The 16,644-nt window shown below is 38.9% G+C and overlaps 1 protein-coding gene and 1 long non-coding RNA gene across 4 annotated transcripts in view; one reads left to right on the forward strand and one right to left on the reverse strand.

The window, feature by feature from the left end:
• The first annotated feature begins 2,692 nt into the window (after nt 1-2,692).
• Nucleotides 2,693-14,726, forward strand: LOC119717654 (uncharacterized). The gene is made up of 3 exons (XR_005267648.2): nt 2,693-2,826; nt 2,923-2,996; nt 14,596-14,726. It is a non-coding gene; the product is annotated as an uncharacterized lncRNA (long non-coding RNA).
• STK38L (serine/threonine kinase 38 like) overlaps nt 3,187-16,644 on the reverse strand; it is a 48,673-nt gene continuing 35,215 nt past the window's right edge. For 2 of the 3 annotated variants that reach the window (XM_038183319.2, XM_013105839.5), the window contains exons 7-14: nt 16,135-16,289; nt 15,157-15,259; nt 14,289-14,350; nt 13,285-13,402; nt 12,689-12,812; nt 10,323-10,418; nt 8,590-8,681; nt 3,187-7,358 (exon numbers count right to left, since the gene is read on the reverse strand). In XM_038183319.2, the coding sequence (XP_038039247.1) occupies nt 7,231-7,358; nt 8,590-8,681; nt 10,323-10,418; nt 12,689-12,812; nt 13,285-13,402; nt 14,289-14,350; nt 15,157-15,259; nt 16,135-16,289 (878 nt within the window). In that variant the 3' untranslated portion in view covers nt 3,187-7,230. Of the gene's footprint in view, nt 7,359-8,575; nt 8,682-10,322; nt 10,419-12,688; nt 12,813-13,284; nt 13,403-14,288; nt 14,351-15,156; nt 15,260-16,134; nt 16,290-16,644 lie in introns of all 3 variants that reach the window. The other variant, XM_038183314.2, reaches the window with a different exon arrangement.

Raw genomic sequence — 16,644 nt, forward strand, 5'->3', positions numbered from 1 at the left:
GGATAGAAGTCCCCCAAGTGGTGTACGCAGTGCGTCGTGTATGTTTGACGTTACTCAGCAGAACGCCACCAGCTGAGTGCAAGGTATCCGTTGGTCACTGGCTGAACTTCACAAAGCCAGGCACCACACTGCACTGCCTGCTTCCCAGGACATGCAAGATCCAAACTTGGGCCCAGCCCGGGTCATGTCCCACAGTAATGCACTATGCTATCTCAGAAAAACGCACCTAAAGGAATTGTGCATTTTGTGAAGCTTCCTTGAGGCATTAGTTTAATTCTGTTTGTCAGACAAATGAGGTGCAATATTTTCTTCTTTAACAGCAACACCATGCAAGTTTCTCACCTTTGTATTTGAAGCCAAAAGTTATCCTCTTGATAAAGTTATCCTCTTGATGGATACTTGATGGACTGCTTTTCAACCAATTTAACACTACAGATAGAAAATCTGTTTTTCTCATTCCTAAAGAACATAAAAGCATGGCATCAGCAAGCAGCTTGCTTTTGAAACCATACTTATTCACTGGCTTCTCTGCTTTTGATAGGGATCTTTTGCTGACATCAGTGGAAACTGGCTGAGACCTCAAAGGCAGCCTGCTGGACTGAAAATCATGAGGTGAGTGTCTGGTTTACCAGTGATTCACTCTGTTGTGACCTGAAAGTCATCGAGGCTCTTATCTGATCATTTGTTGTTATTAGACAGAGATAATGAAGCCTGAAGTAGGGAAGTAAGTGCCCACAACCAGCAGAGCCACTGCAGCCTTCAGGTGAGATCTAACACTGGAGAGGTGTACACTCACATCAGTGCTCACCTCCGGCCCCCCGTTATGCAGGTGGGCACGGGGGTGCAGATGTGCCCTTGGGGAGCAGCTGGCAGCTGCCTGCACATCAGACATATTCCCACATATCCACATTGAGGGGCAGATTCTGCCTAAATCCCTGAAAGTAAAGAATGTATAGGATGCACTTGGTGCGTGTGTGTGTAACACCTGCTGCCTATAGCTGCTGTCTTTTGTTCCAAAACATGGATGCAGGGGCAGTGGTTACACCCTGCTTTTACACAACAGCTCCAAGCTTGCGACACTCTCTGCTGTTGAGCTGTCCTTTCAATATCATCTAGTTTCAGGGAAGGCACAGAAGCAAGGGCAAAGATTTGGCATTTGGAAGGGTGAGGGCAGGCAAGGACACCTGGAGAGGAAGGGACAGGGACTGCCACCAGCGGAAGGCAGCTGCCTGGGGCCAGCAGACATTGAGCGTTGCATGTTCCTGCGGGAGAAAGAAGCTGCAGCAGATGGTGGCTCACTAGAAACAGTTTAAAGCAACCGGTATGGAAACAGGACATGGCATCAAGGTTGGTTCAACTCAGAAACAAGCTGTCCCTAGCTGAGCTCTGGCTTGATTGAGAAATGAGAAACCTGGGATAATTTCCCAGACTGTGAGAGGGTTCAAACCTACACACCCCACTTCCCCAGGGAACAGCAACCTCCATGCTATCAAATAACCTGGAGAGAAGGGATGGGAGGAGGAGGTGGTGAGATGAACTCCCTGCATGTGCACAGATCCAATTCCCCTTATGGCTACTGCAGCAGTGCTTCCGTGCAGCCAAGTACACAAACTGAGGCTGCTGAGAACAGCAGTAAGCAGGAAGGAGTGGGGCTGTTCTGCTTCATGGTTGAGGTACTCAGATTTGGCTTGGGGTCCTGGGTGCCCTCCTTTGGCAGATGGCCTTCATTTTAGACGATCACTAAAACAGTGGTGACTAAAGTTAATAATTATAATTAAAACAAAAAAAGCAAAGGGAAAAAGAAAATACCAGACTGAAAGCACATAGCAGGAGAAAATTTGGTAACTTAGAATATAATGAATTCTTAAAATCCTCTTAGGAGACTTCAGGACCATTACAACTGACAAAGAATATTCTTGTTCCATTGTATATATGTGAACCTGCCCTTCTCCAGCGTTGAGCTGTCCCAATAGCTGCTGGAGCTGGTATCTCAGATGGCAAGCTCCTTTAGCCAGACTCTCATCTGATGCGTCAGAGCCCAGCAGGGCTGACAGGTGACATTAGTACAGCATGCACATTTCAAATCTATGTTCATTTTTGAAATTCAGCTATTGGATAAGGCATTTTAGAACCTCTGTGATAATTAAAGTTTACATACCCAGTAAATAAAATTAACCTAAAGAACTACATTAAGCACTGCCTGAACTGCAAATCCATCTTTGTCTAGTCCAGAGCTGGGAACCACTACTGTCATCACACCCCTTAGTAAGACAGAATGTTTTGAATATTCCATCCTTCTCTTTTCATAGGAAGATTGTCAGAAAGACATTTTATTGTCCAAAGCATAATCATTTTGGTTACAAGGCACACTCTGTACAAAAAAAAATGCACAGCAGATATTTGCAGTATGTTTTAACACTAAATTACATACTATTTTCTTGAGTGATTGACTTAAAAAAAAAACAAACATATTTGCATGTGCTGGAGGCATAGCCTTTATATTTAAGGTGCTGTATTTTTGAGAAATACTGAATTTGGAAATGCAAGGAGAAAAAGAACCAAGCCTGCAGTTCCTTTTGAGATGTAGCTCAGTACAAGATAACATCTGGTTACTGCAAGAAAAGTGTAATTGCATTAAATAGAATTTGTAAGATCCTGCTCAAATTGCATCAGCTTACTGAGAGCAGTGATTCTTGAGCAGAGGAGGGCTGTTACTCACTGGAGGGCTACTCAGCGGGTACCAGCTCCTCTTTGCTTTCAGCTGCTCACCTCAAAATAATGTTACAATGCCTAACAACTGCATCTGCTTCCACTGCTCTAAACATGGTAAGGAATTGGGAACAGTAGGACAAAAATGTTCCTGTGATGAATTGAAGAACAACTGTCCATGGAAGCCTTTCTTGACTAAATTATCATTTCCAGGGAAGGAGACGGAAGCCTTCTGTGAAGAGCCTTTTTAGAAGCAGCTTCATGTGACTGCAGTTTGTACCAGTCAGGTAATTCTTGCTCTCTGTACATCTGATTGAGAATAGTGATGTGCATTCTCATCTTCAATTCTACTGACAATGAACCCCCAACTACACACACACACAAAACAGTGTTTCAATTCCCTAGGATGTCTCCCATTCTGGAAAAGAAACAAACCCAGCACATTACTGTAAAAATAAAGAAATAGAAAACTGCAACTTTACAAAAAGAATGCTACTTTTATTTTCAAATGCTGTAAAAAGCCTCATATAAATTTTATAATGCTTCTATGTAACCTTCCCAACCACAACTAATGAAACAGTCTAGGAAAAATATAGCAGTTGCCATTTTGACTCCAAGTACAAGCTGCTGTAATATATCAACATTAAAAGGACAAGGTACAGTATGTCACAATGCTTGTAATTGCTCATATTATTGAAAAAGTGAGAGCATTTCCTAAGCATTAGAGTATAACTGGGCTAAACTGCAGTATTCCCTATTTGCTGTTGCAGAGGAGGAAAGTCACCTTGTTACAAGGAGCCAACACAACACCCTTTGTACTGCTTATGCCCATTTCTCTTAGTAGTGTGGAGAGCTTTCAGCAAGCCCCTTTGCACTTTGGTGAATTCACCCATATCAGATGCTATTATTCCATACTGTATCCAACCGCTCAGCTGTTTAACAATTGACCTATAAAAATAATACGTAACGCTCCAGCAAGGCAAATTTAACAGTGCAAATGCAGTATCAACAATATTTGATTTGTGAATGCTGGCTTTTTTTTTTTTTTTTTAATTTTTATTTTAACTCCTTTTGCACATGAATGAACCTCTGTGTATGTCCTATACTTAAGGCCACGCATTCATGCTGATTAGAGATGGAACAAAGTGCAAAAGCTCAGATGTGTTCTCCAATGCAAATTTCCTCCCCAGTTTCAGCATATTCAGATCCAGAATTTAGATTCAGGCTCACTACTTCCATTGATGCACTCAGGTTTTCCCTGCTGGAATAGGTTAACTTCCCAGTAAACCTCTAAGAATTTGCATACAAAATTTCACATTTTAACAAAAGTTAACAAATCATACTTCCACAAAATAAATTTTCACATGGTTGCAATCATCAAGCCATTTCAGGATCTTTGGTACTCCAAGAATAAGAAAAATAAATGGCACAGTGACAAACAACACCAAAGGAGAAAAAAAAATAAACAAAAAGACAAATGACCATCCAAAGGAATAAGACAAAAATAAAGCAAAAAGATATGTTGCACTTCCATTTTTTGAAAGCCAGTGTAGATTAACCTTCTGTTCTTTTTAATCTATTATAGTGTCACAGTTTAAACTTTGAAAAAAACAAACCATCTATAATCCTAAAAGCAGTAGTTAATATTTTGTTGGACTTATTGATTAAAATAATTCTGTTTTCAAAGAAATAAATTCAACTACCACAATACAGGAGTTTATGCTAAATAGGCTGCAGGCTGTTTCCTGAAGGATACAACTCATATGTGAGCACTGATATGTTTAATTATCTGCAATTTTAAATGTATATTATCTTTAGTGTTATGAATATAAGGGTTCAGCTGTTTCCCAAGTTTGTAAACCAGTGAGTATGTACAGACATAGTTTAATAGATAGCTTTAAATTAAGAATGTATTTATCTCCCCTCCTGCAAACCCTGCAGGAAAAAAAAATAAATCACCAGTATTACTGAGCATTTGCAGTTTCCATGAAATTGATCTTGTCTTAGCAAATTCAAGCAAAGACTTCTTTTTACATTACACAAAAGGGTAACTGTGGTATTTTGAAATGTGTTGTTCACAGGAATTCCACTTCTGGTGCATATAGTGACCCCATGAATGAGATTGGAAATTAAAACTAAGAAAAAATCTATTTTGAATAGCAGTACCCTTTTGGGGCAAAATCTGCATCTGGTATATATTCTGCCCAATATCCTCCATCTTGGTAGAAGGGACTGAATGTCAGGAAAGGAATTTCCTTTTCTCAGAAGCCTCAGCAGCTGCTATGCCAGCGTCAGAAAGAAATGAAAAAGTATAAAAAGGTGGATTTAAGTTACTGGCTTTGGACAGTCTCTGTATGGATACAGTTGACCTTCACTACGTTGGATTGACATGGCTAAAGACAACACCAGAGAATTACTGAAGGATCTTGTCCCAGTAGCGGTAAAGAGGTCTTAATTAGTGTAAGATTTGTGAAGAAAAACTAGGAGATCACATAGTTGTTCCCACTTAAATTGAACATTTAGGCAAAGTTTAGCTCAGCCATAATCTGACTGTATAAATTGGGTGGGCCCTGAGGCACTGGATACTCTTCTTTGATGAACTGAACGCTATTTTTTTTTTGTAGAAAAGCAGCATAAGCAGCAGATGTTAGATGCTTGAAGGAAGATAAAGTATTGGAGGAAAGGCATCACTGAAGGCCTTGAAAAAATTAGCAAATGTTGAATCAAGGCAGACTACACACATTGCCAGTACGCTGCTGATGCACAGAAATTTTTCTGATAAATGGACTTTTATGCAACAGATGAACACTTTAAAGTATGTTTTTGAAGCATACAAATAATTCAGAACAGCTGATACCATGGTGCCTAACAGCAATAAATATTTCTGTAAAAGCTTTATAAATAGTCACTTCCATTTTGCTGTAAAAGTCAGTCTAATGGAGTCTTCCCTACCACATGCCAAAACATCCTGTGCTTCACTCTGATGGGTGTTGTGGGGGCTTTAGAGTGCCTTTCACTTGTGTTTAAAGGAGGAAGACAGCGACAGTGACTCTGCTTGTTCAATTACTGGTGAATTGTTGATTGCTATAAGTCTCTTTTGTAATCAGAAAATGACACCAAAGTTCTCCACTGTATTGTGATAGATTCAAAGTACTGCAGATAATATGCTAGTATAGGCAGGGATGTAGCTGAGGAACAAAATCATAGCCAGTACACAGTTTTCTGCTTCAGTTTCCTTGAGCCAGGGGAAGGAGACCCCTCTCTACTGTCAGTTTGTCCCCATCTTGCAGAGTGGGGAGAACAGGTGTAGGTGCTCTGCCTGATCCAGTTGTGGTTGTTCGTGGTTCCTGGTAACTGGGCTTCAGACTCAGCTGATCCTTTATAATCCCATGGTCCACATTAGGAAGAGACGCTAGAAAAAGCTGGAGCCCACAGAAGAGTAAGTCTAGTTGGGCACTCCATTTCCTCTGGTTCGGCAGAGGTTGCTACCGGTATTCTGGAAAGAAAAGGGTGCAACAGCATCCCTTCTTGGAACTTCTTAGGGAGATGGAAAAGAAAAAGCTGCCATTTGATCACTTCCCTAGGGTAAGTTTTTCTCAGACAGAAAAGGATATTTTAAATTCTCAATAGCAAGATTATCTGCCTTCCAACAGAGACAGAAATGCTATCTTGAAAACTGCCATATTTTCAGAACTTAGTAATGGAAAAAACAAATCTGTTAAGAGTGTTTGTCATTGTTACTCAGATTCCTTTTTTTCTTCTGAAGTTGTCAACAGGTTCATCATCATGAACAGTATCATCATCTTCAATGATAGGACCCATTAATTATCAATTAAAGCAGAAATGCCACTATACAGATCACAGGGACCATCTTCCTGCCCCACATCCCCCACAAAAAGGGACAATCTGCTCATAAAACCCTCCAGCGGGGAGCAATGAGGCTAGGCAGGGTACAAGTAGGCCCCACAGGACACTGCTATTTAGAATAATCCAATATTGCCACACTCATGGGGTATATCTGCACACCACAACTGAAACACCCTTGAGCAACTGCTCAGAGAATTTTGAAAATGTGGGCAATGATTTATTATTTTTTTTAATACTGCATATTTAGAACCCACCAGGTAAGCAGTATGATAACAATGCTGCGTAAAATGATGTGTTTTACTCCTGGGTGGATTAGACAGTTTACTGTACAAACAAAGCCACAGGACAGAGAGGCATAATTAACCATTATACACACATAGGCAGTGCAGTTACAAAGGGATGTATGTTCCTTTTATTCCAGTACCTTTGTATAATAAAGTTAACAAAAATATTCAAATATTAAAAAAAAAAAAAAGCCAGCTGGCACTGCCAACTAATTCCTGTAGTAGTCTTAGAAATCCTAATCCTGTAGAATTTCCTTGTGAAATTGATGCGCACCAGAGTCAATGTATTGATAACTAATGCCGAGCGGGTCTGGTGATGCAGCTACCTGAGGTTTCTGTTTTTATTTCTTCTGTGGGTCTGGGTTTTGTTTCACAATTTCCCAGCTTTCATGTAGGTAGGGATTGAACCACGCTGCGTGAGCCCTTCAAACCTCTTGTAGGTATAGTTGAGGAAAACCCAGTCTTTGGATTTGTAGTCAGGCTCCGTTGTGTTTGGCACTAGAATTCAGATACAAAAGTAAAAATAAAACAAACAAACAAACAAAAAGAAAAACAACAACACAAAAACAGTGTTGCTTCTGAAAGGACTTTTCACACATCAACAGTCCTGAACTTGTATTTCCCTCCTCATCATAAATTCCTTGAAAAAATCCTGTTTCTAATCAGGTCAGCCTTTTGTAATTAATATAAGCATTACCTATACTAGTTTAATGTAGTTTAAAAAGTAACTAATAAATGACTTAATAGTCACTTAATTTCAGCATGCATCTCTGAAGTGAAAAAAATTTGGTTTTGCTTGTTAATGGTTATTATCTTCTGTATATGTATATACTAGAACTGGCTCCCATACATTGAGAGGAACCTCTTAAATAACTATGGCATATATAATTAAAAGAAACAGAACATTGAGAATGCCACATGCACAACAAATGAAGGAGTACACAATAGTGTTATCCTCACCACAAACAGAAGAAAAAGTTTTATCCAAGTTCTCCCACACATGAAGCACATGTTCCTTTTCTAGGCCTTCTGCCTGGTTATAGCTTCTGCGAGGCTCGTATAGCCAGCGGGAGATCTAGTCATGTTTTATTTTGTGAGCAGCCCGCACGGCTAGTGTGCTGAACACTGACATTCACTGCAGTGGGCTCCTATATTCAGCACTCAGGTTGCTGCTTTTAGAGTTCTACAACAGTATTTTCAACTCTAGGCGCCAAAAATGCTAATGTCCAAGTTTGTATTTGGGTATCTAGATGTACATTTTCAGTAATACAGTGGGTCTGAGATGCCAAAACCAATACAAATGCACTTGGTGTTACCTAAATACAGGAATAGCTAACAGACACTGGAGAGGCACTGTTTAGCATAAAACTAAAAAATAAAAATTAAAGATCAAAAGCAAATCAGTGCAGACTGTTTTTATCAGAATTTGTTTAGACAGACTATATGGTAGAAAACTACTGCTTTTGGTGCTCACTACATATGCAAACCATTTTAATTAATATACTTAACTATTACAATCTTTTTTCTCCCTAAAGTTTTAAGGAAGCAGAAGCTATGAGAAGTCATATGTTTACATTTATTTTTGAAAGAGAATCTCTAGATCAAGCCTGTATATTACCTTGACTAGGTCATCAGAAAAGTTAATAAACAAGAATGAACAAACCCATGGAGCATTTTGGCACATGGCACATTATAGATTGAAATTTGGAATTTACAGTGGCAGTCTCACCAGGCTGTAAAATATCAGATTCAGGAAACTCATCGAAGTTGGATGTATCATCAATACTTTTGATTTCTATAGGGATTGCAGCTGGTCTTTCCCTGTAGATAGACATAAAAAAAAAAAGAATAGTAAGAAAGAAAAAAAAGATACATTAAGTTCCATTTCTTTTAACTTAGTTTTTTACAGTTACAACATCCCTGTAATTTAAAGTACAAAGTTTCCATAAGAGATGCATCTGGCCTGCCTACTTCCTGACATCATGGCAAGGTTCAATAATTTCCTATCTAGCACTAGTACCTTGGCAAGCTTGGGGAAAACATGATTTTCCATTAGCTGAAACAGCATTCCAAACTCATCTGCCATATAGCTATTACGATCTTTGATGTCACCAAGAACCACAGTGGTTACCTTCATTTCTTAAATCCTGCCTACCCAGCCAAGCAGGATTTTACTTGCATTTGAAGCCATTAGACGTGTTGCTTTACAATTCCAGTACCCATCAGCCTGGAACTCATCCAAACACCTGCTGACTGTAGCTCCCATTTCTGACGCTCAGTTGTCAGTATCTCTCATCCAAAATGAGTTGAGTCACACGTTCCTGATTTATTAGCTTAACAATCAGACAGTCCTTTAAAAAGTTTTAAGGTAGCTTTTGAAGTTACTTCAGTGATCTGTCCCACCAAAAGCATTCAAACTGGAACATGGCACTGTGGGGGACTTATTAATTTACAGCTGTAAAATGATTACAGCTATGATTATTACAACTACAACTAAATCCACTTCTGGGTGGAATGGGGAAACCCTTTTGCCACATTGCCAAATGTGGCATGAACAGGTAAGTCACTGCTGTTGGTGCTCATTAATGTTTCCCACATTGAAAAGATAAGTTACATGAAGCTTTCCACAACAGAAGAAATGAGAAGTACATGAGCTGGACAATCACACGCCCACTGTGCGGATTTTCACATGCAAAAGTGCAGTATTTCTGAAAGAGCAGACTACCTCAAGCCTTAAGAAGGGCTGAAGAGTAGCTATTTCTGCAGCTGAAAGCATCTGTGGTCCCAAAGTCTGGTTTGAAGGTGCTACCACTGCACGTACATGCAGATGTAGCTCAGCATCTGTACACTCAGGCTAGACCTGGTATGGCTGCCTCAGCAGGGCCTCTACCCAGGCTTGGCCAGCAGAATTTAGGCCAATGAGGCTGCCACTCTGAGGTGAGTCAGTGCCTCTGCCCAGCGCCCTCTAGACATACCGGTTCACTCAGGTGCAAAGACATACCCTACATTTTCCTCCTACTTGCTGCCTTTTGTCTTCATTCATCTGTTTCCCCTGCATTTTTGGGGCAGAGTTTGCTTTTCTCTTGCTCCTATTACAAAAAAATAGTGAATTATAGCAACAGCTGCATTTCCCATTACTGATGGAAGAGGAGCTCTCTGACAATATCAAGAGCATAAATCAGGAATAACTTGACCACTCTGCCACTTTTTTTTTTTCCATCCTGGGCAATCTGGGCCAACCTGAGAAATCTCAAGACAGTAAACTCTGATCAGATCTATGAATTACAGCACAGCCTGAAAACCTTGGCTGTCACTCGCTATTGCCAGTAGTGCATTTCAAAATAAGAGGTACATTGAAGAGAATTATTCTTGCCATCACAGTGCATGAAATTCTTGCTTTCATGGCTGCTATGTTCTCTATAAAATATGTGTATATATATATATACATATACACATCTGTACCTGATATGTCCCCAGTCCACGCCTTCAAAAAATGGATGACTTTTTATTTCCTCTACTCCATTACTACCAATTCTGTTTTCTGAGTCAGTACAAAACCTGAAAAGGCGGAAAAATAAAGAGAATGTTACAATAAATGCAGACAGAAGCAACAGCGAAAAACTGCCATGGTATCCTGTATCGGGAATTTGAGCATGTTCTTTTAAATTGCTGTATTTTCCAAGTAATGTAAAAGTAGCCCATTGTATCTAGGAGATGAGGGAAAATAGCAAAAGTAGAATATCGTTAACATTCCCAAAAATGGAGGTCATGATGACAGTAACTTGCACCTTTTCTAATGATATTCCCATCTTCAAGTTTAGTGAAAAGTTACTGCATGTCTTGCGAGATTAGTTTGGAATAGAAACTCTTATGTCCCTACTACTGAAAACTCCTTTGCACATTCTCAACTATTTAAAATTCATGTTTTAAAGTCAAACTAATAGGAACATAGACACCATGTGATAGAAGACTACTCTCACATGTGACATTTTGGAAATAAGGTGAGCCAACACAAATTCAGAACATGCCATGTCCAAAACATACCCTACTCTCCCTGTCACTCTCAATTCCCTCCCCCCAGAGGTCTAGGGGCTGGTGGCATGAAGACCCAAGGCCTCTCTCTGGTATGGTCCAGTTGCACAGTCTTGGCGCAGACTCCTGAATAAACTCTCAATCTGAGAGAAGAAGCTGTGAGAGTCTGTAGAGACATGATAAGAAAGGTGAAAATGAAGACAGAGATAAGACTCTTGAGATGGGGACAGTTACCAGCTCAAGTAGGCAGAAGGATAAACACCAACAAGGAAAAGGTTAAAACCCTGAAGAAAAAAAAGAGGAAGGAGGAGGTTCTCAAACAGCACCTTGGTGACATCAGGGATTTGTACCAGGGAGCAGCAAAGGCTGACTCTCTTTTCCTCTGGACTGATGCCTACCTGACTGGAAAAGACTCTTAAGCATTTCATCAAGGAGATAGTAAGCATGCCAATGAAAGTTCATTGGAGTTCATTAAGCCCTAGCTACATTTTGCAAAGATGTAATTGCTTTATATTTTTACACCGCCTTTGCAGAGTCTCTTTGAGGGTGGCAAAAGGTGTCAGAAGTGACACAGAGGGAGGTTTACAATAACAAAGGAAAATATATCCATGTCAAACAAAGCTTGATTTTGCAAAGTGTGGAGTCCCCATCAACCTACTGGAAGTGGATGTGGGCCTCTTGGCGCTCCGTAAGTCAGCTGACCTTCATTACATTAAGTATTTTTTGCTTAAATGTGCAGAGCCTCTAATAGGTGATTTAGTCATCCTGCTATTATATCTCTCTCCATACAATCTCATCATCCAGATTCACAAGGCACTTCTCATATCATGTACACCTCAATACAAAAAAGGTCATCTTCTCACTGCTTAGTGTAATCTTCTGCAAGGATTTTAGTAAAATTTTTAGTAAAATCCTTGCAAGTTTATAGCAAGTTAGGCTATAAAACTGTCTCCAATTATAGACTGTAATGTTCTTTTATTTGTGGTAACGACACCTGGGAAATAACTGCTCATACTTCTGCTATAGTCCAGCGAGGTGGTGGATGCCAAGTACTAATAATAGACCTCAAACTTTAAAATAACAGTTAGCCAGACCAGGTCTCAGGCTTTGTCTGGCTTTGTCTGAACTTGACCTTATTTTAGTTCGGTTTTATCTGTATCCACAAAAATAAAACTTTAGCTTTGTCTGCTATAAATTTTACGCTCTTAGCCCTGCCTATACGAGTACAGTCCCCTTTTTGCCTGTAACAAAATCGTGTAAGCTTGTAATACAATATTTAAAAAAAAGCACAAAACAAAACAAAACAAAACACATGAGGGCCATAAAGCATTTGCCCCTCCAAATCTATCAGGAAAACAGAGCATTTCTGCCTGACCTTGACATCAAAACCTGTCAATAAAATTTCAATACAAGATGAAAGGATTAAAAACTAGCGTCTTGGAAAACATGAGTAAATCCGAAACATCCAAAGATTTTCTTTACTGTTAAAAATGTTGGTGAGTAGTTGTTTTCTGAGCCCCTTTGAGGGGAAAAAAAAAAGTTTCAATCACTTTTTTTTTCCCCCAGCGTGCTCTTTCACCTAATGCAGCAGTACAAATCAAGATCACTACAGCTTATTCCTTCATGCTAAACAAATGACAAAAGGAAAAAGACTGAAAAATCCATCAAGGAAGGTGACGCAGAAGAAACCAATTTTTCCCCCAGTCTAGAGCTTCCTTCATGCAGAACAGAAAGTTAACCTAATGGAAGATAACTATGTCTGGATGAGTAGCCAGGAGTGGGCTTTTATTACTGACCTTAGAATTAAATCCTTTGCTTTCTCTGATATGGGCACCTCTGGAGGAAATACCAAAGTTTCTTTCCAATTCATAACTTTCCTGTAAGTTTCTTGCGGTGTTTCTGAACAGAAAGGTGGATACCCTGCACAAAGATTAAAAAAAAAAAAGAACAAGCTTTTCCCAGAGTAGAAGACTGTCAAGAGGGGAGGCACTGCCTGAAGTAGCAATAAATGCTAGCTGCTGGCCCTCCCTTGGCTCTGCTTTTGCCACTGTGGCTCCCAGATCTAAAATATTGTTGGAGCCAAAAGCTCTCTTTTATACTACTATATTTAAAGTTGATTTTGGTACTACCAGGTAAGAAGACAAAACCTCAAAAGCATTTAATAGTGAACAGTTAGTTATTCACTGGAACGACTAACTGAGGCATTACCTGTTGCTGTCTTCTTAGAAAGATGGGAGTACTTTAAAGTTTTCTGCAAGCTACGCTTGGGGCTCACTTCAGGAAGTAGTGAATAAAATCCTACTACCTGCACTATGCAGGTCATATTAGGTGAACTAACAGACCCTGTCATCTTTGAATCCTCTGATTCTTAGGCCTGCAGTCTTTAACGTACCTATTAGCATTTCATACATGATGACTCCCAAAGACCACCAGTCACAGAGTTTATTGTACCCGGTCTGCATAAATACTTCTGGTGCAATATAATCTGGGGTCCCAACAGTAGAATAAGCCTGGAAAAAATGAATAAGTTCTTTTAAAAATTAATGCTACCTTTTTTCCACTTTGCAAAACTTTTTTTTTTTTTTTCCAGGGGATTCATATGTAGTATCTTGGTTTTTGGATGGACAAGAATGCTGAATTTGACAATTCACAATATCTAAAATCCCAAGAAGATTGTTCTTTTACATGAGAAAACACGATGTAGTGAGAACTTTGAACCTTGAAAGTAAATGGAAATCATCCTCCTAAATGTGGAGGAAAAATAAAAAGTTCCACAATTTGCAATTGATGTTTTTTACAAACTACTGCTCAGTGAAACAAGCAGAGCTGAAACTCTGAAATGCTATGGCTGACAGATGCTTCAGTTTGTTTAGTTAATGCCAGAATGCCCTTTATTACTTGGCCACTCTGCACTATAAACCCCTGCTGCACCACTTCAGTGCTTTTCCATACTATTCCCATTCAGTGGGAGACCAAACAAGTTTTTCCTCTGCAATTCTCTGAAAAAGAATCATGTAGCTACTCATCTTGCAATACTGAACTGCAGGAATTAAACTCAAGTTCAAACACACAGCCTCAGTCTAGGAGACGTATTCAAGATACAGCTTTGCTAAGTGGCTGCTGACACCTGAGATTAGTTAGTCGAGATGCTTGTGAGAGAAACAAAACATAAAGAAGAGCAGTGCCTTGCTAGTCACAGCTCTGAAAACAAACAAATGAAATTATTTGATTTGATTAGAATTCGTGGACTTCGAAAAGAGCTACAACTGTAACAGACGAGGCCCTTACAGATTTAAAAAACAAAACAACAAAACCGGTAGCATTAATGCCACGTTTTTATTTAGTGCTTTCTGTAAATAGTTAAAAACATATATATATATGATGTTATTGACTTACCAGCTGTCGCCTGTTCTTCTTCCATGTTTCTGCTTTTCTCTTTGAGTTCATATTCTGAAATGCTAGTTTAGAGAATAGTTATTAGATAACGAATGCATTTGTGAAGTAAAAGACTGATAACATTTTGTCTTCAGAGGAAAACTATTTTATATCTTAAGAATGCTTTTTGCCTAGAAATAAATACTTGATTTTCACTGGAGACAGAAAAAGGACAATGAATAACTACTGTCCAATTTGTGGCTGCAAATCACATCAGTAGGATATGTGACTGGCAATTCTAAATTAGCATTTTATTTTTTTTTTTCAGATTGATCTGCAATCAGCAAACGTTGTTGCGGCTGGTAGTGTATGTGTGTGTATTCAGGTATGATACAGAAGATGACAATGTTTTTTAAACAACAAGGGAAGAATCTGAAAAGAACTGCGGAATAATTTTATGTTTATGCAATAAAATCCTAATGTCTAAGTCTTGCCAAGGCATAGAGATGAACAGCTCTACTCTCTTAAGGTTTGTTGTGATTGTCACTGACCTCGGTAAGTCAGCACATGAAACCCATATTTGATCTGGAAGAGCATTCATTCATTTCTGTAACTTCAGTAACATTGTTATGAAAAATGTATTAAAATATAATCACACTATATGTACTTGTGTCTGTATAAAAGTGTACAAAAACACATTAGCACTACACAAAACAATTTCTTTCCTGTGAAATGCTCCCATGTCATGGGGAACACATGCATTTCCAGTTATCCAAATAAATGCACTCAGCCTGACCAATTGTGTTTAACCCAGCAGAAATGAAGTATGATGTGGTATAGCTGGAGCTCAAAACTATTTAAATGTTTACCTAGGACACCTTATACTTACAGAAGTCACTTGGTGGATTGTGTGTAAGGTTCCTGTAGAACTCAGTTCTGTGAGCTTTCTTTAAACCTGTGCATAGCCCAAAATCAGACAGTTTTACATGACCCTAAAAAACACCAAATAAGATAAGAACGATTTAGAAAGGTAGTGTTCAAAAAAAATTGTTTTCATAACTGCACTTGCCTTCTTAGTCCATGTGTGAATGATGGACTTGCACAGGACTACCTAATCCAGGGAAAGCGGGCAAATAGTGCCTGATTCTTGATGTATGGAGAGAATGTGTTTTCTCTAAAAAGGGTGTAATTCCTGGGAATAGCTACATCTGCAACAGCTGAGTACAGCTAGTTTACTTGGTTTTGTTTTGCACTGAGACTGAAAAAGCCTCCAGCACAAAATTATTCTGTTTTGATGTTAACCTAGTTTTAATTGGGTTTCTAGAGATCAGTGCTAGACATTCTACAGGCTTGTGTATGATACTTAGTGGGTCTATTTCATAGCTTACTACAAAGCAGTCAAATGGACAGACTGCTCCCACTCATGAGTGGACAATAAAACAAATGAGATAACTGCAGGAAGTGAACTGATTATTTAGTGTTGTCTGCTTGTTTCATGCTTTCCTTCTTCTTGAACTAACAAACTATACCAGTCTTTCATGTGTATGAATTCGAGCATCTGGATGCCCTGAGTGGGTCTTTCTACACTTACAAGACCTTCCAACTACAAAAAGAAGAAAAAAAGAAACAAAACAAAACAAACAAACTAAAACAAACAAACAAACAAACAAAAAAAAAAACAACCACAAGGGTAGTTTTGCTTTAAGTGTAGTGAAGTTCTACCATAAAAAGATAGCAACCATTTTTTGTCTTTATTCCAGCTACTGGTATGGTGCTACAGTTTCCCAGTGATAAGCACCACTGTGAATGGCATTATCTGCAGATTGTAATGTTTAAAGCATAGATAGTTTACGTGCACACCACATGCCTTAGCATCCAGCAGGAGGTTATCTGGTTTAATATCCCTGTGGATGAATCCCAGCTGATGAATAGCATCTATGGCCAACACGGTTTCAGAAATATAGAACTGTGTCTCTTCTTCTGATAAGGTGTCTTTCTTCATTAGCAAGGTCATCATGTCACCTAATCAAAAAAAAAGAAAATACAGCTTATAAATCAGAACATTTTAATGGTGAAACTCCATTAGATTCCAAATTTAAACTTGTTACTAGCATTATAGCTACTAATTATAAAACTATTACTGCAAGGACCTACAAACCCAACATACTTTTTCTGCAAACTGGTGTAAAATTGTTGCAATCCTAAATAGGAATTCTAATTGGATAGCCTTGAATAATGCAGCAATTTTTTAACGCATAATAAATGTATTGCACTAAAATTGATCAAGAGTGACTTTTTTTAAAGCTGTTTCTAGCTTTGTCAGTAAAAAGCAGAACATGGGACTAGAATTATTATTTAATCCAAGTCTATTTTAACA

This window comes from Anas platyrhynchos, chromosome 1 (genome assembly GCF_047663525.1).
Source record: "Anas platyrhynchos isolate ZD024472 breed Pekin duck chromosome 1, IASCAAS_PekinDuck_T2T, whole genome shotgun sequence".
NCBI lineage: Eukaryota > Metazoa > Chordata > Aves > Anseriformes > Anatidae > Anas > Anas platyrhynchos.